Source organism: Phalaenopsis equestris, unplaced genomic scaffold (assembly GCF_001263595.1).
Source record: "Phalaenopsis equestris unplaced genomic scaffold, ASM126359v1 Scaffold000094, whole genome shotgun sequence".
NCBI classification, from domain to species: Eukaryota; Viridiplantae; Streptophyta; class Magnoliopsida; order Asparagales; family Orchidaceae; genus Phalaenopsis; species Phalaenopsis equestris.
In genome coordinates, this window is record NW_018164536.1 from 5597302 (window position 1) to 5623525 (window position 26224).

At 33.7% G+C, this 26224-nt stretch overlaps 1 protein-coding gene across 1 annotated transcript in view; it reads right to left on the reverse strand.

Moving 5' to 3' along the window:
• Positions 1-26224, reverse strand: part of LOC110020151 (protein RRP6-like 3) — a 121998-nt gene that overhangs the window by 4879 nt on the left and 90895 nt on the right. Inside the window, exon 11 of the mRNA XM_020718152.1 lies at positions 13810-14453. Coding sequence (XP_020573811.1) covers positions 13810-14453 — 644 coding nt within the window. The remainder of the gene's footprint in view (positions 1-13809; positions 14454-26224) is intronic.

Here is a 26224-nt window from a genome sequence, read left to right on the forward strand (position 1 = left end):
TACCTTCTTCATTAGTTACTCTAAAATCGTAGCCACCATGAATATTTCTGAAATCTTCTACCACTCTACCGACATGTCCATTTAAATCTCCTCCAATAAAAATTCTTTCTTCAAGAGGTATCATTTGTATTAAGTCTTCTAAGTCATTCCAAAATTTATCTTTAGACTCTGTATCTAAACCTACTTGAGGAGCATAAACACTTATAATATTAAAAATCTTAGTATCAATGATAATCTTAAGGGCTATAATTCTATCACCAACTCTATTAATTTTTACAACATTATCTTTCAAACTCTTATCTATAATTACACCTACACCATTTCTAGTGCGACTCTTACCAGAATACCAAAGTTTAAAACCTAAATTATCAATCTCCTTAGCCTTTTCTCCAACCCACTTAGTTTCTTGAATACATAAGATATTAATTTTCCTATGAATCATAATATCAACTAATTCCATTAATTTACCATTGAGAGTGCCTATATTCCAAGATCCTATCCTAATATTAGTTTCATTAGTTTCATGGACTAACTTCTTTACCCGCATTCGCCCGTAATGTGGGAACCCTTGCTTATTTAACACTACACCCGGGCGCCGGTGTAGCGGCCCTTGCACACTTTTCACTGTATTCAGCCTATACAGCGCGTCGCTTCCAGAGGACGCCCTAGCACTTACACAATGATCAACGGCAGTGTTTAAGTGTTTAAGTTATTTTTTCACCAAATAACTGAGATATTTTTGGGCTCAAGTTATCCTACAACAAATAGAATTTTTCTAAATTTAATACTCGTTAAAAAAACATTAAATAGAGAATGATTATCTTATACTCATTTTATATCTAACATGACAACAATCATGAAGTCCAAATTTGATAAGTATTGGACAAAATGTTATATATTATTCTGAATTGCTTATATCTTAGATCCTATAATGAAACTACTTGCCATCAACTATTACTGCCCTCAAATTTACAGTGTTGATGTTCTGAATGAAAAGAAAGTCTAAAATAAAAACTTTTTGTGATGTATTCTTATTATGTTGTTGATAGACAATATGTTGCTGAAGCCTCTACCTCTAACTCTCAAGTTAGGGCATCAATCACAACACAAGGCATTAGTAGTTCACTTGATGATTTAGTTGGATTATATGATATCATAAATTCAACTAGGCTTCTGCTTCCACAGAAGTCTGACCTTGAGCTATACTTCGAAGAAGCTTTTGTTAAATGTCTTGATTCAAAGTTTGATATTTAGAGTGATAGAAAAAGTCATACAAAACTCTTTCAAAATGACAATAGATATTTCTACATTACCAATTATAAGAGTTGCCTCTGAGTCAGCATCTAGTGTAGAAAATAGGGTGCTTAATAATTATAGAAGCTCAATTTCACCTAAAACATTGGATGCCTTTGTGTGAAATGGTAATTGACTTAGAGCAGCATAAAAATCATCAACAGACCCTTTGGTAAAATTAAAATTGTTAATTGTTATACATTTCTTATTACCTATTGCATATTTGTATTCGCCTTTTCTTTAACTTATATAAATGTGTAATCTTCTTTTGCAACTTCAGTTTGACATTCTTGCGGAAGAGAACTTAACTGTATGTGTTCTGAAAAGCTTGAGTGTGGGATCTCAAATTTCATAAAGTAATTCCAACAAAGAAATAATCGGTATTCGATTAATCGGGATGGTAAATCTTTTTATTTTAGTTTGACATTCTAAGAACATTAAATGGAATCTTAATGGTATTTATGGACTAGATTTTATGGCTTGTTCTCGTCGCTGATTATGAATTATTTTTGCTCTCTTCTTCTCATGTGTATTGTTGCTAATGAATGATACTTGGTTAATGGATGTTTTGTTTTGCTCTGTTGTTTTCATATTTTTCTATTGCTGATAATGAATGCTACATTGTTCCTCATTCGGTGATATGGTTGGATGTTTTGTGCATTCAATTATACTTTTTGGCAGAGCGATAATGTACACCTAGCCGCAGAGACTTAACCGATTATCCGAAATCTTGGTGCAAAAGTGTATTGTAACTTGTGACTTGTGACTTGTAAGGATAAACGAGTGTCCTTTGGTGCAAAAGTGTACTGTGACTTGTGACTTGTAAGGATAAACGAGTGTCCTCTATTTTAGAGTATCAATTGATCAATAAGACACACATGCATTGTTAAATTCAAACTCTCAAATCACACCAACTTGCCGCATAACTTTGGATGGAGTTGGATGCATTAGGCTGGGAAATTTCTGATCCAGATGTGAAGACAATAATATGTTGGTTTATTTTAGCTTGGCTGCCTGGTTATTTGGGTTGGTTGGTAGAGCATTTCATCTACGTATAATTGCAAATTTCGTCTAGATTTTCTTCTATTTGCTGATATCAACATATATTATTCTTGTTCTTTTGTTTTTTGATAAGTTTAGATGCTAAAAGTTATTTTGTTTTGTTCATTTAAGGCTTAATTGATTCAAATGTATGTGTTTTGTACATATGCATATCTGCAGTTAATTGCATTTGGATTATTCTTCATCTTTCTTCAGGGGCATTTACATACAAAGCACATAATTATTATGTATTTACATATCTGATTTGTCTGGCATGAATACAAAGCAAATACACTTTAGGATCTAAATTTAAATGTTATTTCTTGTTGTATAGATTTTCTAGAAGGTAATTTAAATATTTGATTTTGATGAAAATCATATCGGAAAAACAAACTTGTTGCAATTATTTCAAGAGGCATTTACTTCTGTTTGCTATGAATATATACTATTCTTGTTCTTTTACTTTTCTGATAAGTTCAGATACTACAAGCTATTTTGCATCTTTATTTTCAAAGATGTTTTAGGATAGCTGTGATGAATTTTTCTGCTCCTCGGTTCAACCGTTTTCTGGTCTCTGGTTAAGGTTAGCTGGTTGCTAATTTTTTTGGTCTGTTTGCCTGACTTCCTCTCTTTTGATAAAATCTTATTATTTGATGTGGCTTGCCTTTCTAAAGCTTCATTGATTTACCATCTTGGTTATATCAACAAATATCTTTAGAAGAATTTAATAAATACAAATTTGGGGATGTGATTCTTTCAAAGCTGGATATAGTTTCGAGTCTTCATAGAATTGGGACTAGTATCTAGATGGAGCTTTATAGGATTAAATTTTTCCAAAATTCTGAGCTAGAAGTAGGTTTCAACAGCATATGGATTGAATTTGAAGCTTTTCACTGTTCATTTAAAGCTCAATCTTCTTTATCAGATTTATTTTAAGAGTTTTTCTTTTGTACTATTATTTGTTGATGTTTTCTCCAAGTTCTTGAAATACAGGAGTTAGTTAATCATATGAAAACTAAATATAAAAAACAAGGGTACATGTATGCCCTAGACCCTAGTACTAATTTAATCATTTTGCAGCGTTGAGTACTTCTACACATTTAAATAAATACAACTTTATTACTATCAAATTTTATTTTTTTGCAGCTTTGAAGGATTAATTGAGGATGAAAGTCATCAAGTTTTAAGAATCATTTTAATTTGCTTTTATATATAATTTTTATATTTTATATTTATAATTGTTAATTGTAATTTGTAAATGTGTAATATCAGTTATGATTATAATGGTACAAATAATATCTATTTCTCCTTATAGTAATTTATAAATTTGTATTTTGAGGATTCATTCAATAAAATAATATATTCATTTTTTTTGTCTATTTTTCCTTTTTTTTGTTTTTCATATTAATAAATAATTTTATTCAAATAAAATTTTCGAGCCGGATCATTATGTCCTTGGAGTCAACTCGAGCTGTATTTCGAGCTAGATCGAGTAGTGTTTCGAGCCAGCCCAAGCAACATTTCGAGCCGGATCGATGCAGCTCACGAGCTAGAAATTACATTCGAGCAGACTCAATTACAATTCGAGCCGACTGCTTTATAATTCAAGTCGGATAAAAAATCGTTCAGTTTCAAGCCAAATCAGATCGAAACTAACTAGAATCAATCCACAAGTTGATTTCAATACAGTTAAAATACTTTCAAACTGATTTCGAGCTTGCTCTGGATCGGCTCGAAATTGATTGTTCGCAACACTAGTTTTATACTTCTCTTTTATAGGCCACCATTTTGCTCCATTAAGCATTGTAGGTCTCACCACCATTTATAAGATTTTCTTTCAGGTCTTATAAAATTTTTCTTTAAGTCTAAGCAGTACTATTCTATTGCACAATAGGCCTGATGCAATCCTCCACTTCAACCATCTAACTTGAATACCACTAAAGACATCTTTGACCATATCATCATTAATCTGAACAAAAGACCCAAGATATCTAACACATTCACTCATTTAATGAGTTGCTCACCCATTGTTACAACTCTCTCCTAGATCTACTATTACTAAAATTACACTCCACATATTCAACTTTAGATCTACTCAAATGAAGACATTTAGACTCCAATGTAGACCTCCAAAATTCAAGTTTATCCGGAATTATTTCTCTAGTCTTATCTATAAAAAGGATATCATCAGCGAAAAGCATATACCAAGGCATATCCTCCTGTAATTGTCTAATAATTGCATCCATAAATAGAGCAAAAGGATATGGGCTTAAAGTCGATCCTGTGTAATCCAAGTGAAATAGGAAAATACTTGGTCAATCCTACTTCTGTTCAAACAAAAGGATATGGGCTTAAAGTCATATCAACATTTTTCTTTTCCAAAACTCTCCAAAGAACTTCTCTTGGAATTTTATCGTAAGCATTTTCTAAATCAATAAATATCATATGTAGATCCTCCTTACTCTCTCTGTACTTCTCCATCAAACCTCTAAAAAATGCATGGCACCTAACATAAATTCAAACTAATTATGATAAATCTTCGTATCATGTCTCAACTAATATTCAATTACATTCTCTCATAATTTTACTGTATGACACAATATTTTGTTATAATTTGCACTCTCTCGTGCATCCCCTTTATTCCTAAAAATGAGGATCAAAATACTCTTCCTCCACTCAGTTTTTAAAATAATATTAAAGAGTTTAGTAAGCTGATAAACTACGAGAAGTATAGTAAATCAAGAAATTCTCAAATCTCTTAAATATTCTCACATTTCTATTGAGATATAATCAGATTAAACTTTTCACCCTTGGTTTTCTTTAAAGCCCCAACTTCTTTTTTATTAATGCGACGATAAAAAATAAAAAATATAATTATTAACGATTTTAATATCACTAATGCCAATTGTGTTTTCAAAAACTTCATTGAGAAATTTAACTCTATAATTTGGTGGGGTGTGGCTCCATTATTTTTTCCCATTTTTTAGGTTTTTCCACGTTAAGACTTGTGTGTTTTTCTAGGTTTCTTGTGTTGTCCACTTATGTTCAATTTTTGTTCCAAATCTCTAGAATCGCTGTGTTATTAAGTGTGGTTTGGTTGTGAATCGATCAAATCTAATTTTTTTGTTCGAACAATGCGAAACTTGCCAACTTCCGGACATGTATACTGTAAATTGCAATTCAAGGCTTCACATCTTTTTCAATACTTCAAAGTAATATCTGAAAATACTCATAAGTAAACAATATAAATGTGGTATAATGATTTGTATCATTCATAGATGATCACAGAATAACAACATGGATATTTCTCATGAAAGAAAAATATGAAATAACCATCAGTCAATCCTTTCATTTCATGGCCCTCACTTAATTTAAAAGAAAAATTCAAATTCTTCGAAATAATATTGCTAAGGAACATTTTAATTCCATCCTTAGTCATTATCTTTTCTAACATGGGATTATTAAATTAAGTTCTTATGCGAATACTCAATAAATAGGGTTGCTAAAGAAAAAAATAGACATTTATTTGAGGTGGCCCGTGCATAATATTGTTTAATCATATACCGAAATATTTCTGTGGGGAAGCTATTCTCACAATTACATACCTTATCAATAGGATGCCTAGTCGAAGCCTAAAATTTCAAATTTCCCGCAATATCCTCACGGAATCCTACCCACACATCCGCTCTATTTTTTCTGACTTGCCATTAAAGGTTTTTGGTTGTTCGGTCTTTGTTCACATCCATCAACAACACCACAACAATCTTGATCCCAAGTCTCTCAGATGCATCTTCCTTCTTTATTTCTCCAATAAAAAAGGGTACAAATGTTACTCTCCAACCACTAAAAAAATAGAACTTCATGGATGTCACCTGCTTTGAGAATCAATCTTATTTTCCTATATCTAAAATTCATCGAGAGAATTCGAGAGAATACCAAATTTGGAATCTTTTTCCAAGATGCTCAAACCATTTCTTCATTAAGTACACCAAATAGAGTCTCTCAACCTGCTCCGCTTGAAGAACCAAACTCTATCACAAAAATCCAATCATAAAGACAATTGTTATTCTCATAGTTTATGTAGATAGTATTATCATGACGGGTGATGATTCAAAAGAAATTATGAGAATAAAATAGATGCTTACAACATAATTTGAGAATAAGGATCTCAAAACTCTTTGATACTTTCTGGGAATGGAGGTGGCCCAATTTAAGAAGAGAATTGCTATATCCAAAATAAAATATATCATTCATCTGTTAATTGAAAGTAGTATGCTTGGGTGTAAACTGGCTTACACACTCATGAATTTCAATAAAGGTTTAACAAAAGTGAAGAAAATAGTCCAATTAAAAAAAGGAAGATATCACAGACTTATGGGCAAGCTACTCTATCTTATCACACACAAGATCTAATATTACATAGTCAATTCGTGTAGTAAATCAACACATGAATAATCCAAATAAGGATCATTTGAAAGCAGTGAACATAATCTTAAGGTAATAGAAAATCACCTTTCAATATTGTTTGTTCTTCAAAAGATCTAAAAACTGTGAGATAGAGGTATACACTGATGTTAGGGAAGGAAGAGAGATAACTGATAGAAAAACAACCAAAAGATATTGTTCATACGTCTGGGCAATCTCATCACACGGAGAATTAAAAAAAAAAAAGATGTCTCTTAAAGCAGCGCAAAATTTGAATGTTATGCTCTTGCACTAAGAATATGTGAGAGAATGTGATATCAAAAACTATTAATGGAACTTAAGGTTGAGACGAAAATAATAGCCAAACAACTATTAACATAGCCAAAAATATTGTTCATCATGATATAACAAAACACAACAAAATTGATCGATAATTCATTTCAGAAAAGTTTAACAATAGAATTATTTAACAAAACTATGTTCCTACAAGATTCCAGATTGCGTATATGTTCACAAAAGTACTGTCAGTCATGATGATTTAAAGTCCAAGCTATATTTGTATAATATATACAATCTAGCATGAGGACGGTAAGCTTGATTTATCATTATTATTTATTATTTTTATGAGTACACTTCAAGATTTTAAAATTTGGGATATTCATGAAGAAGCTAATTCTATGTAGGATATCGTAATAAAAACTATTGAACAAGTAACAAAAAATGTACTTAGAGAGTCAAAAGAAAAAAAATTATCAAAAAAATTAGTAGATAAAGGAATAATAATGTACAAGAAAAGATAAAATATAAGAAGTTCTGCTATAAAAATAGATTGAATTGTAAAAAACTTAGAGAATTAGGAAAAATATAAAGTGACTCGTACGGAGTCTAAGAGAACAATTGTGATGCTAGAACAATTGTGATGCTAAGAATTCTGCTTTTAGCTATCTTTATAATAGATTATATACTAATATATGTATAAACAAGCCAAATAAAGAAAAAATAAAATAAAATTTCAAGTGTATTAAAAATGAAAATAAAAAAGAATTTTTCTTGGAGAACAATCTTCAACATAGGCAAATGAGATATTTTGATAAGTTTTTCAAAGAATTAATTGAAAATACGATTGATCTTAATGATCTTAATATCGTTAATCATATTAGAAATTGTTATTTTTATCATCGCATTAGTAAAAATGAAGTTTATGAGGCTTTAAAAAAATCAAAGATGAAAAATTAGTAGAACCTGATGATATCACAATAGAAATGTCAAAATATTTAAAAATTTTAATAGTTTCTTAGCTTACTAAACTTTTTAATATTATTTTAAAAACTAAAAAAAATGCATGGGAAGTAGAAGAAGAGGATTATGGTCCACGTTCTTAAGACTAAAAGGGATGCGTAAGAGTGCGCAAACAATAGAGAAATTAAGTTAATGTATCATACATTAAAATTATGAGAGAGAGTACTTAAACATACGATAAGATGTGATAGAAAGTTTTCTCATAATCAATTTGGATTTATGTCATAAGAGTTTACCATGGAAGCTATATGTATTTATTGAGATGTTTGATGGAGAAGTACAAAGCGACTAAGGAGGATCTTCATATGAATTTTATTGATTTTAGAAAAGCTCGCAATAAGGTTTCAAAAGAAGTTCTTTGGAGAGTTCCACTAAAGGAAGGTGTTGATATGACTTATATTCAAGTCGTTAAAGAAAAGGAAGGTGTTGACATGACTTATATTCAAGTCGTTAAAGATATGCATACAAGAGTTGTCACTTGTGCTTGAACAACATGATTGACAAAGAATTTTTCTATTTCAGTTGGATTATATCAAGTATCAGCTTTAAACCCGTATCATTTTGCTTTAGTTAAGGATGCTCTTAGAGGACATTTACAGAAAGATGTAGTTTTATGTATGTTTTTCGCTGATGATATCCTTCTCGTGAATAAAACTAGAGAAAGAGGTTAGGAAAAACTTGAATTATGGAGGTCTACACTGGAGTCTAAAGTTCTTCGTTTGAGTAGATATAAAACTGAATACATGGAATTTAAATTTATTAGTAGTAGATCTAGTGGCAGAGTTGGGTGATCAAATCATTAAAAGGAGTGAACATTTTAGATATCTCGGGTCTATTGTTCCAAGTGATGGTGATATAGATGAGGATGTTGTTAGTATAATTCAAGTTGGATGGTTGAAGTGGGGGAATGCATCCGGCCTATTGCGTGATAGAAAAGTATGATGTGATAGAAAAGTATGACATAGACTCAAATAAAATTTTATAAGATGGTGTTGAGACCTGCAATACTCGTGATAGAAAAGTATGACATAGAATTAAATAAAATTTTATAAGATGGTGTTGAGACCCGCAATACTTTATGGCGCATAATGTTTGCCTATAAAAGAGAACCATAATACTAAGTGTTGCTGAGATGAGAATGCTTAGGTGGATGAATGACTTAACACTTAAAAGACAAAATGTGAATTGAATGTATCCGTGAAAGGGTTGGTGTAACTCTAGAGACAGATAAAATTAGATAAAGTCGTCTTAGATGGCTTGGTCACATTAAATTTCGACCATCTGATGATCTGATTAAGAGAGTAGATATTTTAGATTCAACTTATGCAAAGAAAGGTAGAGATATACCTAAAATACTTTGGCATGTTGTATAAAAATGAACTTAATTAATTAGAATTAAATGAAAATAAAACAGACAATAGGACACAATGGAGAAACAGGATTCAAGTAGCCGAGTAGCCGACCACACTTAATGGGATCAAGGCTTTATTGCAACTTGAGGGGGGAGTGTTAGAAAGTGTCAATCTACATGTTTGATTAGGAAGGAATTTATTTCATTCCCTCATAATATATCTCACCAATTTTATTTCTGTTTATTATATACTTGTTGTTTTTTCTATTTTTTTTCCTATTTGATGTGATTCCTAATTTAAAAGAATTATTATTTTCTATTTTGTGGACCGGAATGCCAACCGCATTATTATGCATATGTAATAAGGTATAATGCCATAGTAGAGAACCAAAAAATAAAATTATGTTCTAGAATTCTACAAAAATTAATGTCAAAGGCTTGAGGTGAGCAAGCACAGACCGAAGGTAACATGAATATCATGTAAGCTAGTGGATTGTAATCTCGATTCAAGGAACCAATCAATGCAATTGTCAATTGAGCTAAACCAAACAAGATAAAACTTCTGACAAGTTGGATTATAATTATGTAATGACACTGAGAGTTCTATAGAAGAATGACGCGAGATGTAAGACCTGTGATGAACGTGAGGATCGTAGCTCATAGGTCTGCAGATTCCAAAATCACAAAAAGAACAACCCAAGAATTTTGAATGTTCATATATTTCTTAATTTTTTAGCAAATTTTCTTCTTTCCTTCTTTCCCTTCTAGTTTTTTTTCCCCTATTTCTTTAGTTTCTAATTAGGCTACTTTCTTTAGAGGCCTTTATATAGGTTGCATTTTAGTTTTGAATTATTAAGTTTTTTTTTTAGTTTATGAATTTGAGAGTTTTCTCTCTTAAATTTGCTCTTCGGAGGGTACTTCGGAGTGCAATACCCGTTATTTTTGCAAGTGACGCGTCTTTAACTTGCACTCGGAGTGCAGTACCCGTTATTTTTGCAAGTGACGCGTCTTTAACTTGCTTAGTAATAGGTGGAGGAACCCCCTCTCCGTCCATGATTAGCCGATTCACTATTCGTCAGCTGATTTTTAGCCAAAAATAAGTTCAAGCTGATGTTTCAATGGGAAAACGTCGTTTATCCCTTCTGGTTTGTCGCTCAGCTGCCAGTACCTCGCTGAATCGCCATTGGATCGCTATTGCAGTTGGGACAGCAAAAATAAGTTCAAGCTGATGTTTCAATAGGAAAACGTCGTTTATCCCTTCCGGTTTGTCGCTCAGCTGCCAGTACCTCGCCGAATCGCCATTGGATCGCTATTGCAGTTGGGACAGCAGCCGACGATGTCGAACCTGCTGTCCCCTAGCAGATTTCAGCCGTCGAATACCTTATAGCTTTTCCAAATCTTACAAATCGCCTATATTTTCATTCGCTCGCTACTCCTCAACCGCTTTCCTGCTAAAACCTCTTCCAAGATACCTTCTAGTTGCCCTAGAATGGTATCATCTGGAATTAGAGCCCGACAAGCCGTAGATCTTTAGGGTTTTGTTTTTCTTGCCCAAAACCAAAATTCCACCCCGAAACCTTCCCTAAAAAATCTAAGCACCTGACCACCTTGAATGGCAGTCCTGCATATGCTAGAAACCAGATAGGGAGAAAATGATACAATGCCGCCTAGGAGAAATCCACAAAAAGGTGTCTAAGAGTTTACTATGGAGGATATGCAGCGAGAAATCCTCCAACTGCAACAGAGGCTTGTCGTATTCAAGATGAGACAATCTTGTGAAGTCACCTGCAGCCACAATTGTGACACTTCAGATTGAGAGAAGTGAATCCTTTCCACTAAGAAGTTTCTAGTAACGAAGAATCACTACCTTGACGATTCGACAAGAAACACTAGAAAAGCCAGGATCTTGGAGTAAAGATAGATTTACCGGATCACATGCATCCAAATGAGTTTATTGAGTGGTTTCAGACAATGGAGCAAGTTTTTGAGTACAAGGATGTTCTTCAGAACAAAAGAGTTAAATAGACAGTCACCAAGATTAGGAAAAATGCTTCGTATTGTGGGAGAACTTGAAGTGCATTCGGCAGTGAGAAGAAAATAGTGAGATTATTATGTGGTCCAAGATGAAAAGAGAGATGCAACACAAAAAACTTCCCTCACATTAACGACAAAAAATGTTCATAGAGCTCCACAATTTGCACCTGAGAGACACTTCTGTTGATTAGTAGACAACTGACTTTGATCAACTCATACAGAAATATGAGTTGGTGGAATCAAAGAAACATATAGTGACAAGATATCTTGGAGGATTGAGGTAATCTATCAGTAATGTGGTTTAGCTATAGTCATATTGGTCCCTAATTGTTGTGTAAACATTAACATTGAAGGTGGAGAAACAACAATACAACCAAGAGACGCCAGACTTTACAGGCATAACTTAACCTCTAGATCTGCTAGTAAGATTACACCCAGTGGAGCATCCCGATCAACCCGCATGAGGAAAAACCAATATAGAGTGGAGAAAAAATGGACATAACCAACAAGCTCAAATCAATTTCAGCTAGGAAGTACTTCAAGTGTCATAGTTTTGACCATATTATCTGATTGTTCAAACAAGAGGGTGATATCTTTACTGAGGAGGTTGCAGTAAAGAGGCAGGAGAAGATCTAGAGTAGAATAGAGAGGAGCACAAGCTACCCGTAGATGAGGCAGAGATGCTAGAAATTTGACAGGTCATTCAGATTGAGCCTAAGAGAGAGCAGCAGTGGTTCCACCACAACATATTTCATACCTGTTGCATCGTAATAGAAAAGAGTGCAACTTCATTATAGATGTAGGTAGTTGTGAAAATATAACATCTACATAGCTAGTGCATAGAATTAGCCTCACTACTCATAAGTATTATGAGCTATTCCCTAGCTTAATTGAAGGGGAGTAAGATCAACGTTGATAGAAGATATCTCGTGGAGTTTTTTATTGTAGATAAGTTCCAAAAGCAAGTTTGGCATGATGTGATGGTTATAGGTGCATGTCACATTCTATTAGGTTGTCCTTGGCAGTACAATAAATGTACATATCATGATTGCTACACATATTCTTTCACCAAAAATAGAAAGCGCGTTATATTCTTAACTTGGAAGACTCTAAAGTGTTTGAGGATGTGGAGCCTCCTGAGAGAAGCACCAACAGGACTATATTGGTTGTCCCAAAAGATAATGAGTTCGAGGAAACGATACCAGATACAACGCAACCCATCATTGAGAGCAATTCAGTATGTCATCACTTCAAATAGACATGGGAAATTTTTGAGCTAATTGTGGAAGGCCCTAAGGATTAAGCGGGTACTAAATTTTAGTTAAATTCAGTGATGCACTCAAGAACATATGCTTAGATAGGAATGGTGAACTGCTACTTTGAAATTCTCTGTAAGTATTTTATGGGAATCAATATCAAATAGTGGGATCAAGGTGTTATCGGAGACGAGGATGAATCCTGTCCTACCCGAGGAGAGTGATGCAGGACGCATGACAAACACGAGGATCGTGGCTCCCATTCATGTGGATACTGCAGTTACAGGAATAACAACACAAAAAATATGATTTTTCATGTATTTCTTATTTTTATAGTAGATTTTCTATTTTCATCTTTCCTTCCTAATTTTTTACTTTTTCTGTAGTTTCTAATTATGATATTTTCTCAATGGTCCTTTATATAGGTTGTATTATGTTTTGGAATTATTCAGTTTTTGTTGAGTTTATGAATTTGAGAGTTTTTTCTCTTAATATTGCTTTCCAGAGTGTTGTATCATTTCTTTTGTTCTTTTGCAAGTGGTGCATTTATAGCTTGCCAAGAAACAGGTTTTGGAAACCCCTCGCCATCTGGGACTGGCTGATTCGCGCAGCTGTCCAAGCTGCTCCTTCAGCAGCAAACCACCATTTCTCCCTTCCGGTTCGCTGTCTAGCCGCCCGTACCTCGCCGAATCGCCGTTGGATTGCTGTTTGCAGCCGGGACAGCCAACGATAATGTCAAACCTGCTGTGCCCCAGCAAATTTCAGCTGTCGAACATCTCATAGCTTTTCCAAGCCTCGCCAACTGACCATGCTTTCATTCCCTCGCTACTCCACTACCGTTCTCCCGGTTAATCCAGTCCTAGCTACATTCTAGATGTCGTAGAACTGTATCAAAAATCATAATTTCGGTGGAAATATAGAGCATAATGCAAGATGGATAACAAATGAAAGTTTCAACAAACAAAGATGCAAAAGAGAAAATTTCTTAGAACTGTATCAAAAATCATAATTTCGATGGAAATATAGAGCATAATGCAAGATGGAAAACAAATGTAAGTTTCAACAAACAAAGATGCAAAAGAGAAAATTTTACTCTATCTTTAACTTTACCTGTGCATTATATCCCAACCACGAGGAAGAAAACGTGGATTAACTCCTTCCACAAAAACTTGCCTCCACTTCTGACAAAACTGGAGTATACCATCTTCACCATGTTCTACGAGCAATCTCTTCACAACTTCTTTTCCATGATGTCCATGACCTAATAATGATAGTTTATTGGCACGAATGGAGGAATAACCTGGATCCGATTTGCAACTTTGAGCAGATTCAGCCCTTTGTTGTTCTGGAATGCCATTTCCATTGCTCTCACTGGAAGCACAAACATCTCTTCCTAAACCTTTTCTTTCCTCAATCTGTCTGGAGCTTTCATTAGAATTTTGTTCATCAACTGCCGGGATCCCTTCAATGACATGATTGGATATACATTTTAGCTCAAGATTAATCTCCATATTTCCTTTATCTTCTAATCTTTCCTCCAAGCTGCATTTGATGTTCTCTAACTGAGAATTTGATGGAGTTCCTAGAAGAGGAGATGAGTCATTTCCTTTAGAAACACAAGCTTTAACATGCCTCAAAGATAACCCTCTTTTCTTCTCGACACGTTTTCTTTCGTTAGGACTCATACCAACAAGTAAAGCTGTTTCAAGATCTTCTGGAAGTACTTCCCTTCCCCCGAAATATGCCTTAACAATCTGTCAAATAAATGTTACAAATAAATATATGCAAGCAAGAAAATCATAATCTGCAGCTAATACAGGAGGATTAAAAATATTTTTTATCAAACTGAGACATGATGCATCATTGGAGGTAGCCATTGAAGGATCCAGAGAGCACTGCTGAATGTTTTATAGTAAGGCTAACCATTTTAAAACTTTATTTTTGCAAGGTCAACCATTTTGAAATATCCTACATAAAGAGTTACTAATGTTGGCCAACTACATCAGCATGGTGATGGAGTGATGTTTGAAAGTCAAATTATAACAATGCATTCAAGAAAATTAGAAAACAATTCATGATTCAAAAAGATCAATTAGCTTGTGGAAGGTAAGTGACAGTCGATGACAAGAGGGAAGAAGATTTGATGCAACATAAAGTGGTTTGCCTTGGAAGAGAAAGGATCTATTAGCCTCAGATTAAAGGAGGAAGAAACTCTAGCACTAAGGGACTTGAAAAAACAAAATCACTCCCAACTTATTTCTTCAATTTATTCTGATGAAGTAATTGAAAAGTTTACATAGAATCAAGGATTCATCCAGATAATTCGGACAGTTGAATATGGTGGACTTCAACACAACGGAAAAACCTTCAATTAGTTTAACAAATCAAAATTTAAAATTAAAATTTATTCTAAGTTGATTTGCAAGAAGAAGTTTTTGCAATTAATTGAGTAAACAACGCATTTTAGATACGCAAAACTGCAGAAGTAAACAAAAAATAGTGATTACACATGCAGCATGATAAAAAAGGGGTAGTGGCAAAGCGAGGGGACATTTGGGATAACTTATTTTGATTTGAAACCAAATATATTTGATGATTTGAGAATATAATTATTGTTTGTAAAATAACTTAAAACATCTTAAATTATGGTTAGTGTTTTTAAAAATACAAATAAAAAATAATATTGACACCAAACAAACCCTAAATTAAAAACTGGCATTTCCATCATTCAAAGCTATGCACAACAACCATCTTGAAGTAGGGTGAGATCATGCGATAGAATTAAACAATAATTTGAATCAAATGGGGTAGCTGATCCTGAATTATGTTCTCAAGTCTTCAGCTGAAAACTTTTAATCCAGCCAAGTAATTAGCTTCTCTGTCATGTGGTGTCTCAAAGTTATGCCTCTATAACAAGAAACTGCCCCACATACATAAGGCGCTAATAAACACGCATAAAAATATCAGCAAAGGCAAAGTCCATAAGAAAATAAGGGGCATTATCCCAACCCATCCAATCTAATGTGAAAAATCAAGAAAATAGGGACTACTTAATTTTGTGAAAAAAGAATGTGAATTAAAACACAATACAATGTCGTGCACTTGCCAAGTATGGAGTTCTTTAGTTGAACGTAAAGAAAATGCAAAACATTTTTTTTGTATTTGATCTGATATAAAATGAATTCAAAGTTAAAAAAAAAAGGAAAAATGAACTCAATGTAAGGCTTGACGATGATAGTTGGCACTGGGGGACAATTGGCGGCTAGCGATGGTGACAATGACCAACAATGATAGGTAGCCAGCAACAGCAGCTATGGATGGCCAAAGGAGGCCAACAACAGGTTGGTTAGCCAATGACAGCAGCAGGCGACCACTAAGGGCCACAACAGAAAAGCTTCACTCTTGTAGTGTATTTGGAATTTGGCCAAGATCAAGTGAATTCCAAATACATTGAAAAAGAATTAAATGGTAAATTCACAATAATTCAAAATTTTACAATGCTTTCCTTTCTCATCCAGACCACTCAGCTAATATTTAAAAATCACACATTCCTTTTACCAAACCAAAAACAACCCTATAATCTAAGGAAAATTGTAGCATGCTAAGCAATGATTTGCGTTTAGTACATTGTCAACATCATCAAAATATATTTGTTGGCTGTAATTAACTTCATTCAACTCAAGCTTAACTCTTGTATCTATTGGATAAACCCCTCCGCCTCCTTCAAACACAAAATAGTATTATCGATGCACTGGCATGGATGCTAATCCAAGTGGCTCTCCAAAGTATCTACAAAATTAATCTAAGGATAAATTTGCATATATGAGTTAAGTTGGATTTAAAATATTATGTAATTCAGAATTTTCAAATAAGAAAGAGCAAAAAGGGGAGAGGAATGGTTTAAATAATCAAGGAAACTAATTTAATCCCTCCACAAAATTCTCCTCCTTGCGGGTTTGTACCTAGCTCTTTCAAGTGAGTTTGTGGTTCTGAGTCGAATGTTTAAATAAGAGATTAATCTTTTAGATAAGATACTACGTAGTACCCTCTTTTATGAGAACTTCATGATGAGGTTTTAGCTTTCCCATAGGCAAAAGTGCCTATGGCAAATCATCCCTCCCAATAATGAGAAATAATGATCAATTAAGACAAGTTGATAAGAGCTAATCACTTTGCGTATAATGATGGTAATTTTGATTTTAAATTAAGAAAATTCACTGCCATCAGCTTAGACCAGAGAGTTGGAGGAATGGTGATGAACCAAATTAAGTTCTCATATTTTTTCATTAGAATACTTAGTGAAAGGAGCTAAACAACCCAACTTAAACAAAGGATCTTTATCATCAACAATTGGTTGGATCATGCAATGAAAGTTTATAGATGGCCTATGGTAGATGTTTATCTAAGGAGAGAATTTGAAGTCAACCATAGCTAATGGAAAGTCTTCGTGCTTTATCAAGTGCATTTCATAATTCAACACACAAGTTATTTTAATCATTAGAGAATTTATGGGCTTTGGCCGCAATCATAATTCAATGATTAAATTTTATGGTGATCCATCTGATCATAATCATTCCCATTTTGTGGTGATCTACCAGGTGTGATTTTGCCATCAAATGGCACTATAAAAAAATGATTATGACTAAGACTGATTTGGTGGTTCACCGCAAAATGACACCAATAAATTATACTCATGATAAGAATCCATAAGTCCACCAATGGCTAAGTCCCGTAGTAGTGAATCATAAAGTGCACTTGATATGACACAAAGTCCTTTGTTAGCTACCAACGACTTAAAATTATCCCCGTATACAAATATCCACCACAATTCTACAAGGTACCCTTAAGGCAACACAATCCATGATTGCTGGCAAAAATTTCATAAATCATGTTAAGCTAAATGCCTACTAAAGCAATAATCATAAACATACTAATGGAACTATAAAGCATGGCGCATGACAAGGCAAACAATATGCTAAACATGGCACAAAGTTTTAAAAAATTTTGAATAAAAATACAACCACAAATGAAAAACTGTAAAAATAAAAAAAAACAAATTATCATGAAGTAAAAACAATAAAAATGATGCTTAAGCTCAAATACTCTACACTTTAACCACTCAAAATTCAAAATATTACAATTTTTCATTCAAAATATTAAATTAGTCATATGAAAAAAATCATTATTATCATAAATAAAAAAAAATCTTCACTTCCTTGAACATTGTCATTATTTCATAATCATAAACACGTTCACCGCTCTAATAATATCCATATTTAATTGTAATAATATTAAGCCTAAATAAAGATTTATTCTTTTTACCTTTAGATTGTTCCCGGATATTATAGTTAATTCCATAAAATCGGTAACTTTTGCAACAATACTTCATAGCAAATCTTCCTATCCATAAACTAATTTAATATCTTCATTTAAATCAGCATCTTTTTTTTTTTGTTTGCTAACTACTTATTATCATCATTTATCTCATTTAAAGAGATAAATTCAATAATTTCAGGATGCTTATATCTTTAAACCAAAGCCATATTATATTTCACAAAAATTAAATAATTAAAAAGATCATGATTCATCTTACTTTTTTAACAAAGAATTAATTTTTTTTTTAAATTGCTAAAGCATTTAGCTTTGTAATAATAATCAAAACATGAGAAGAAGCCGTAATAGAGAAGGTTGAGCCCAATACAAGGCTTGTAGGATAGGATCAATAGAAACTAAAAGCTAAATAATAAACAACATAAATATAATTTATAATCTTAAATCATTTATATTAAACAACTGATATTATTGAAGCTATACACAATATGATATTATCCATGCAAAACACAAATAGTGCGCTATTTTAACGCTTTGTGCCACACCATGAAAATGGCATAGGGTGCATCACATCACACTATGCGCCATAGCATGTACTATTTTGCACATATCTAGTGACATGTAAGGCACATATCTAGTGGCATGTAAGATGCATGCACATATCTACAGAACCTAATATTCTAATTAATTGTTATTTAGCATTCAGGATGATTGTAAGGCTAGTAAAGGGAAACTTGACCGGATTAAAATAGGAATCTTACATTGAAATTGAGATATAGCATGATATGGATACAGACTGTAAAAACACTTGAAAAGAAAAGAATGTAGATTTAACTTGAAAAGAAAAGAAGGCAGATTTAAGTGCATGCATTTCTATAACAACACTAATGCATAAAACATAAAAATAGCATAAAATAATAATAATAAAAAAGCATAAAAATAGCATTCATATATTACATACAGTGACAAAAATATACATATATATCCAAACAATAATAATATAGTTGGTAAGAATGCAAATAGAGTTCAATATAATAGGAGTGGCCAGTGTTACAATCACAAACTTTCTAAATTCGGAAAGAGCCAGTCATTTTGAATTTAAATATAACATGTAAGTCAACATAATATGGTGTCCAAATATTCACCTTGAAAACATTTGATGCGCAAGGGTCTTACAAAGACCGATATTTGCCCCTGAGGGTGCGGCTGCTAAAGACAAAACCCACATTTTAACTAATTGTTTGTTTTTTTGTAAGGTCAAAAGTGTGTTGCAGCAATGGGGGGTTTCAATCCCCTCATTCTACAAACAGGATGATGCTATCAACCATCAACGCAAACTCCTTAAAGCGAAATTGGCTGAAGCCTGCTGCTTTTGCTATGCGATTCATAATTGCTGGAGAGCTCGCAATGCTATGTGCCACAACAAATTCTTTGGAACTCCTACTATTGTTGCGGCCGTCATTTGGAAGAGCTTACTGAAAATTTCCTTTTCTCGTTTTAGAAACAATGTGGTACTAGCCGACATGTTGAGGCGGTTCCTTCTACACTTTTCTGGCACCCTCCCCCACCTAGATGGCCCAAGGTGAACGTCGATGGTGCTCTCCTTCCTTCCGGGGTGATCGGTACTTGAATGATTGTTCAGGACGAGTGAGGGATGGGCCTTATTGCTATCGGACACCATTTTGAGCATTGGGATAGTGCCCAAGTTGAACTCCAAGCTATTAAATCCTTCCAAGTTGCTTACCAGCCGTGGATGTTGACATATATGAGCATCATCATTGAAGGTGATAACACAAATATTATGCACTTTTTGAAGTCTTCTAAGAAGCGGGGCGTTTGAAGCAATCGGACTAAGGATGCACTGGATCTAGCATTTCTTTTGAATTTTAATAAAGTATTATTTTTTCATATGCCACGGGAAGATAGCAAGGTCACTCATTTTTGTGCCAAGCATGACTTTAGTGGTTCTTTTCTTTTGATGCATATAGATGATGATAAGGAACTCTTTGCCATACTTAGATGACAAGTCTCTTTTTTTCTACATCATTCTTATATAGTTTTGTACTTTTTGTTGATTTTTTAATGCAAATGCATACTTCGAAGAAAACATTTGAATATTTAACATCATTTGCATCCTAACAAAAGAAAAGTGTCATTTGTACATATGATACATTTTTTTTTCAGAATCATTGCTTTAAAGATTTGGCTTGAGCCCAAGTCTAGAAAGAGTCATGGTGCATTCCTACAATTTGCTTCAATTAGCAACACCAACAACTTAAATTCAATTCATTCAAGATATTAATAACAACACCAACAACAACTTAAATTCAATTCATTCAAGATATTAATACTAGAGCTGTTACTTGTGTTCGAATGAATGGAAGATTGACCAAGTATTTTCCTATTTCAGTTGGATTACAGCAGGGTTCGACTTTAATCCCATATTATTTTGCTTTAGTTATGGATGCGCTTACTGGACATTTAGAGGAGGACGTACCTTGGTGTATGTTTTTCAATGATAATATCCTTCTTGTGGATAAGAGTAGAAAAAGAGTTCAGGAAATACTTAATTTTGGAGGTCAACATTGAAGTCTAAAGGCCTTCGTTTAAGTAGATCTAAAATTGAATACATGGAATGAAATTTTAGTAGTAGTAGCTCTAGTGGCAGAGTTGTAGCTATGGGTAACCAAATCATTAAAAGCTGTGAATGATTTAGACATCTCGGGTCTAATGTTCAAAGTGATGGTGATATAGATGGGGATGTAGTTTGTAGAATTCAAGTTGGATGATTGAAGTGGAGGAATGCATCGGGTCTATTGTGTGATAGAAAAGTGCTGCATAGACTTAAAGGAAAATTTTACAAGATGGTAGTGAGACCTGCAATGCTCTATGGTACAGAATGTTGGCTTTTAAAAGAGAAGCATAAAACAAAGTTAAGTTTTGCTGAGATGAGAATGCATAGGTGGATGAGCGGCTTGACACTTAGAGACAAAATGCGAAATGAATATATCTGTGATAGGGTTGGTGTAGCTCCAGTAGCATACATGATTAGAGAGAGTAATCTTAGATGGTTTGGTGACATTAAATGTCGATCATCTGATGATCCAGTTAGAAGAACATATGTTTTTTATTCGAATTATGTTAAGAAAGTCAGAGGTAGACCTAAAAAGACTTGGACATATTGTATAAAAGATGATCTTAATCTAATAGAATTAAACGAAAATATGACTCTCAATTGGACATAATAGAGAAGAAAGATTCATTTAACCGACCTTACGTAGTGGAATGAAGGCTTGTTGTTGTTGTAGGAACACCAACAACATAAATATTAAATTCACTAATTGCTATAATTCAAACTTTTAGAATGGTTAGTATGAACTTTGATTAACTTAGATAAATTTGTGTTTTCTTTAGATATAATAATGAAAAAAACTGATGTAATGGAGTACAAATCAGAAAACTAGGTTGTAGTTGTAATAACCAATTTTTGAAAAATCAAAAAAAAAAATTTGGCGACTTAAATTGTACTTAATTTTTGCACCCCTCAAATTTCAACCGAGTTAATTGTATAAAATTCAATTAACTCGGTTGAAATCTGAGGGGTGCAAAAATTGTTACCTTTAATCGTTGAATAAGTCTTCATAATCTTCGAACTCATATCCCTCCCTCTTAGTTTTGCTCGCATGCTCTCCTTCCCAATGCCGGTTTATCCCTCACGCGGTTTCAGTAGCTCGACAAAAGGGTTTTGCTCGGTTTATCCCTCACACGGTTTCAGTAGCTCGACAGAAGGGTCCTGCTCGCGTCACTGTTGCAAGGCGCAAGCAGAGGCGACTGAGCGGCCACTTGGTATGCCACAACCCACTCCTCGCTTCTGTTTTTCCTCTCCGGATGCGGTTTAAGACTGGGGTAATTTTTGTAACTGTGAATCTCTTTTTCATGACATTTGAGGCAATACTTTTCTTCCTTGCACTGTCATTTTGAGTTTCGCCTCGTTTTTTGTGTCTTTTCCTTTCTGATAGCCATCTAAGGCGTCGATTGTGTGTCAGAAGCGTTGAACGTCTTTTGCAAGCTTCCAAAAGTATTTTAGCACGATATCAACATAGGAGAAGTGTGGGTGGAAGTGATGGAAAATAAATTTTGATTAAATCTAATTAACTTATGATTTTTATTTCAAAATTATGTATGATCCGAATGAAGAGGTTAGAGATGAGAGAGTAGAATATGTTGTACTCCAGAATATCACGGTCAATGCTGGTGCATTTTCTGATATGATGAATGTTGTGACTCAGCTGATTAAGAATTCTCAAGCTTAGCTAGTATCTGTAGATGAGCGCCAATGGATAAGTATTTGAAGTTCTTTCAAGATATGAGACCATCTTTGTTTTCTGGAGCATGAGGGCTAATGGAAGCAGAAAATTGGGTATTGAGAGTGGAAAAAAATGATTGATGGCATGTCTTGTCCACCAGATAAAAGAGATACCCTAGCCACTTTTGCTTTTGAGGGGGAAGTTGAAAGATGTTGGCAAGGTCAAATACAGAACAAGTTCAGAGGTAGAACCAGCCACTTAGTGCAGTGGGACGAGTTTGTGAAAACCTTCAGAGATTGATTTGTACCACTGTCGGCTAGAAGACAGGTGCAAGATAAATTCATTAGGTTGGTGTAAAGAGATCGATCAGTAATACAGTATGAAGCAGAGTTTACTATACTATCGAGAAATGCACCCCAGTTGATTCCTAATGCAGAGGAGAAATGTCACAGATTTTTTTATGGATTGAAAGATTCAATCAGGTAGCCACTAGTGCCACTTGGGATTGAAGAATATTCGGTACAAGTGGAGAGAGCTAGGCATGTTGAGATTGATTTCCAGCAGACTCGAAAGCGTAGAGACATGCATAAGAAGAGTTCGGAAGAAGTGACACCAACAGTTCATTCAGGAGGAGAGTCTAGTGGGAAGAAGATGAAGTCTTACACTGGTGGAGTTATTAGCTAGACTGTCAGTAGTACTATACAGTCCTGTGTTAAGTGTGGAAAACAATATCGTGGCGAATGTTTACTTGGGTCTAAGGTGTGTTACTTATGTAGGCAGTCTGAATATCAAAGGAGAAATTGCCCTTATGCTGTTCAGAGATCCACATTAGATGTTCATTTAGGAAGGGATCCAGCTCAAAGGAATTTCAAGAAGGATATGTTTCTAGATGTGATTAGCAAAGGATGGAAGAAGCTGATACAGTGGCTCGTAAGGAGCAACCAAGACAGAACATTCACCCAAAAGTTTATTCCTTGAATCCTTAGGAATAAGAACAGCTTGTTGCCACTAATACGGATACATAGTTTGATGGATAAATTGTCTTTTGGGTGTTATGTTGGATTTATCAGATGTATAGTTTATCACATATGCTTTAGTTATCACTTGACAAGAAATAGCTTTTTGTATTCATTTATGTTTCATCTTCATAGTTGATATGGAGTTCATGAATTTAGAGGACGAAATTTTATAAAAGAAGTTTTTAATAACCAATTTTTGTGAAATTGAAGAAAATTTTTGGTTTTGCACCGTTCATATTTCAACTGAGTTAATTTTAAAAAATTCAATGCATCAAATCAAACAATATGATATATAATACTATATATAAAGTTTGAATAAGCTGGAAGATAAAAAAAATTTAAAATTAATAAGTTTAATTAAACTCTTAATTAACCTTAATCCCACACTATTATTGTGCCCACTGACTTACCATGAGGGGCTTCAAAATCTTCGAACTCCACTCCTTCCCTCTCTGTTTTGCTCGGACGCTCTCCATCCTAGTTTTTCCCTCACGCGATCGTAGCAACTCGACGGAAGGGTTCCGATCTTGCCACTGTAGCAGAGACGACTGAGCGGCCACCTGGTAAGCCACGATCCACTCCTCGCTTCCGATTTTACTCTCCTGACCCTTCCCCCTTGCTGATACCCCTCCTTATTCCTTTCCTGTACAGCATAAGCGGCAAGGAAGCTGCAACCCTTGCTACAGTGCAAGGGCCACGGGTAGTAGACAGGTCGAGCGACATAGTGGAAGCGGTAAGATGCAGTTTAAGGCTCCGGGGTAATTTTTGTTAAGTGTGAATCCCCTTTTCACGACATTTGAGGAAATCCTTTTCTTTCTCTCACTTTCATTTTGAGTTTTGACTCGTTTTCGGTGTATTTTTCCTTTTTGGTACCCATCAGAGGAGTAGATTGTGTGTCGGAAGCGCCAAACGTATTTTGCAAGCTTCCAAAAGAGTTTTAGCACGATATCAACATAGGAGAAGTGTAGTCGGAGGTGATGGAAAGTAAATTTGACAGCTTTGGAGAAGAATTAGTCGCCAAGAAAACTATTTAAGGTATGCTTTAGCAAATCATTTATATTTTTAGTTAAATTACTTTCTTAGCCAAGATATCTTTAAATCTGAAGTTAATCGCGAATTATAGGTTGTTTACCGAGGCAGAAGTCTCAAGGCGAGAGTGTGAACATTCACCGTAAAGCGACCATGTAAATATCAGGTAAATTAATCCCAAGTTAAAAAAAAATAATTTAATTCATAGAAATTGTTTAAATCTTAAAAAAATTAAATATTATATTTTATTGGTTATTAAGCTCAATTAAAGCCACCGCAACCTCCAGCTAACTGTCGAAGATTAATACTTTAGTGTCAATTAAGGCGAGTAATTCATAATTTTAGTAATTTTCTTTATTTCAGAATTTATGTTAATTTATTTCAGTTAGATTTATATTACAATAAATTCTTCATATTTTTAGATAGAAAAGATATATATGATCAACATAGTAGGAAATGACGTGCATGCATGAAAGTTATGCAAGACATGAATGATATTTAGATAAAAATTATATGTTAGACATGTAGAAAATATATGTATGATATAAGTAAGTGATATTTATGAGATAGATATATTAATGATATAAAATATATGCATGAATAATAGCACAACAAAAAAATATGCATGTCAGTGGATTGTATAGAAATGTTGCAGAATAATATATGTATGAAAAATGAAATTGTTTATATATGAATGTTTGCATGTGCATGTACAGAGGAGGATTTCACCCATCAATGGTACAAGTAAGGGGCATCAGTGTACCTGCGAGCGTAGGGTTTTTTTACCACCCCAGACAATTATTATAGTTAGTTCACTAACCTTTGTGCCGATGAGTTAATATTTACGAGAGGTGAGTAAATCAGAGCTTATCTCCCCAGACAATTTTAATGTTTACATTACTAACTGTTATGCTGACGAGATAATTTGGTCAGAAGTAGGTAAGTGTCTTTCCACCCTAGACAATTCTGTAGTTTAGAAATTTCCTTAGATTACTGTAGTTTAGAATTACAATTACTCATGTGTTATTTTTAGATTACTCATTATGTTGCTTTAATATAATTTTTAGGTTTTAAATATTTGAACAATATGAATAGAAAAGAGCAAATATGTATAGAAAACGAAAACAAATGAAAATGTACAAATTTTTACTTATTAATTTTAATTATTTTTTTTCATGACTCTTTCATGTATTATTTAAATATTAAATTGTTAGAGATAGAATTAGAATAATAGATAATCGATTTTCACCGTCAAAAAGTCTGTTCCCATCTTGGTTAACTCTAAACCACGGGCCAGATTGTGACAGTAGTAAATGAAACAAAGAAGTGCCACATAAGACATACACAGGAGAAAACCAGGTTGTTCATACAGCTTAAAGTTAATAATTAAATCGTGACTGATATTTTAGATCCTATATCAAAGCTTATAGAACATGTGAAAGTAACATATCAATTCAGGATTGCATGTTTAAAAGGGTAATCGGCATTACATTTCCCCAATGTTTTCTATAAATTGAAACGCCATCAGGAAACAAATTGCACTAGAATTATCCTAGGAAATGTTTTTGCAATAAGCATTTGACCACCCAAAAAATAACAGAGATTAAATCCTTAACAATAAAACTATTCTTTACTAAAAAAGACAATAAACCTTATGATAAAATATAGGTAATCTAAGATTGTAATGTCATTTCCTTTTTTTAACTATATATATATATATATCTCGTCATCTCTGCTCTGCTAGGGTTTTGCCTTACGGCAAACCCTAGCGTCTGCTACGTGTGAATATCGCGTCGTACTCTGATTTCCACCGCTTCAATTTCGTTTTCGGCTTCGTCT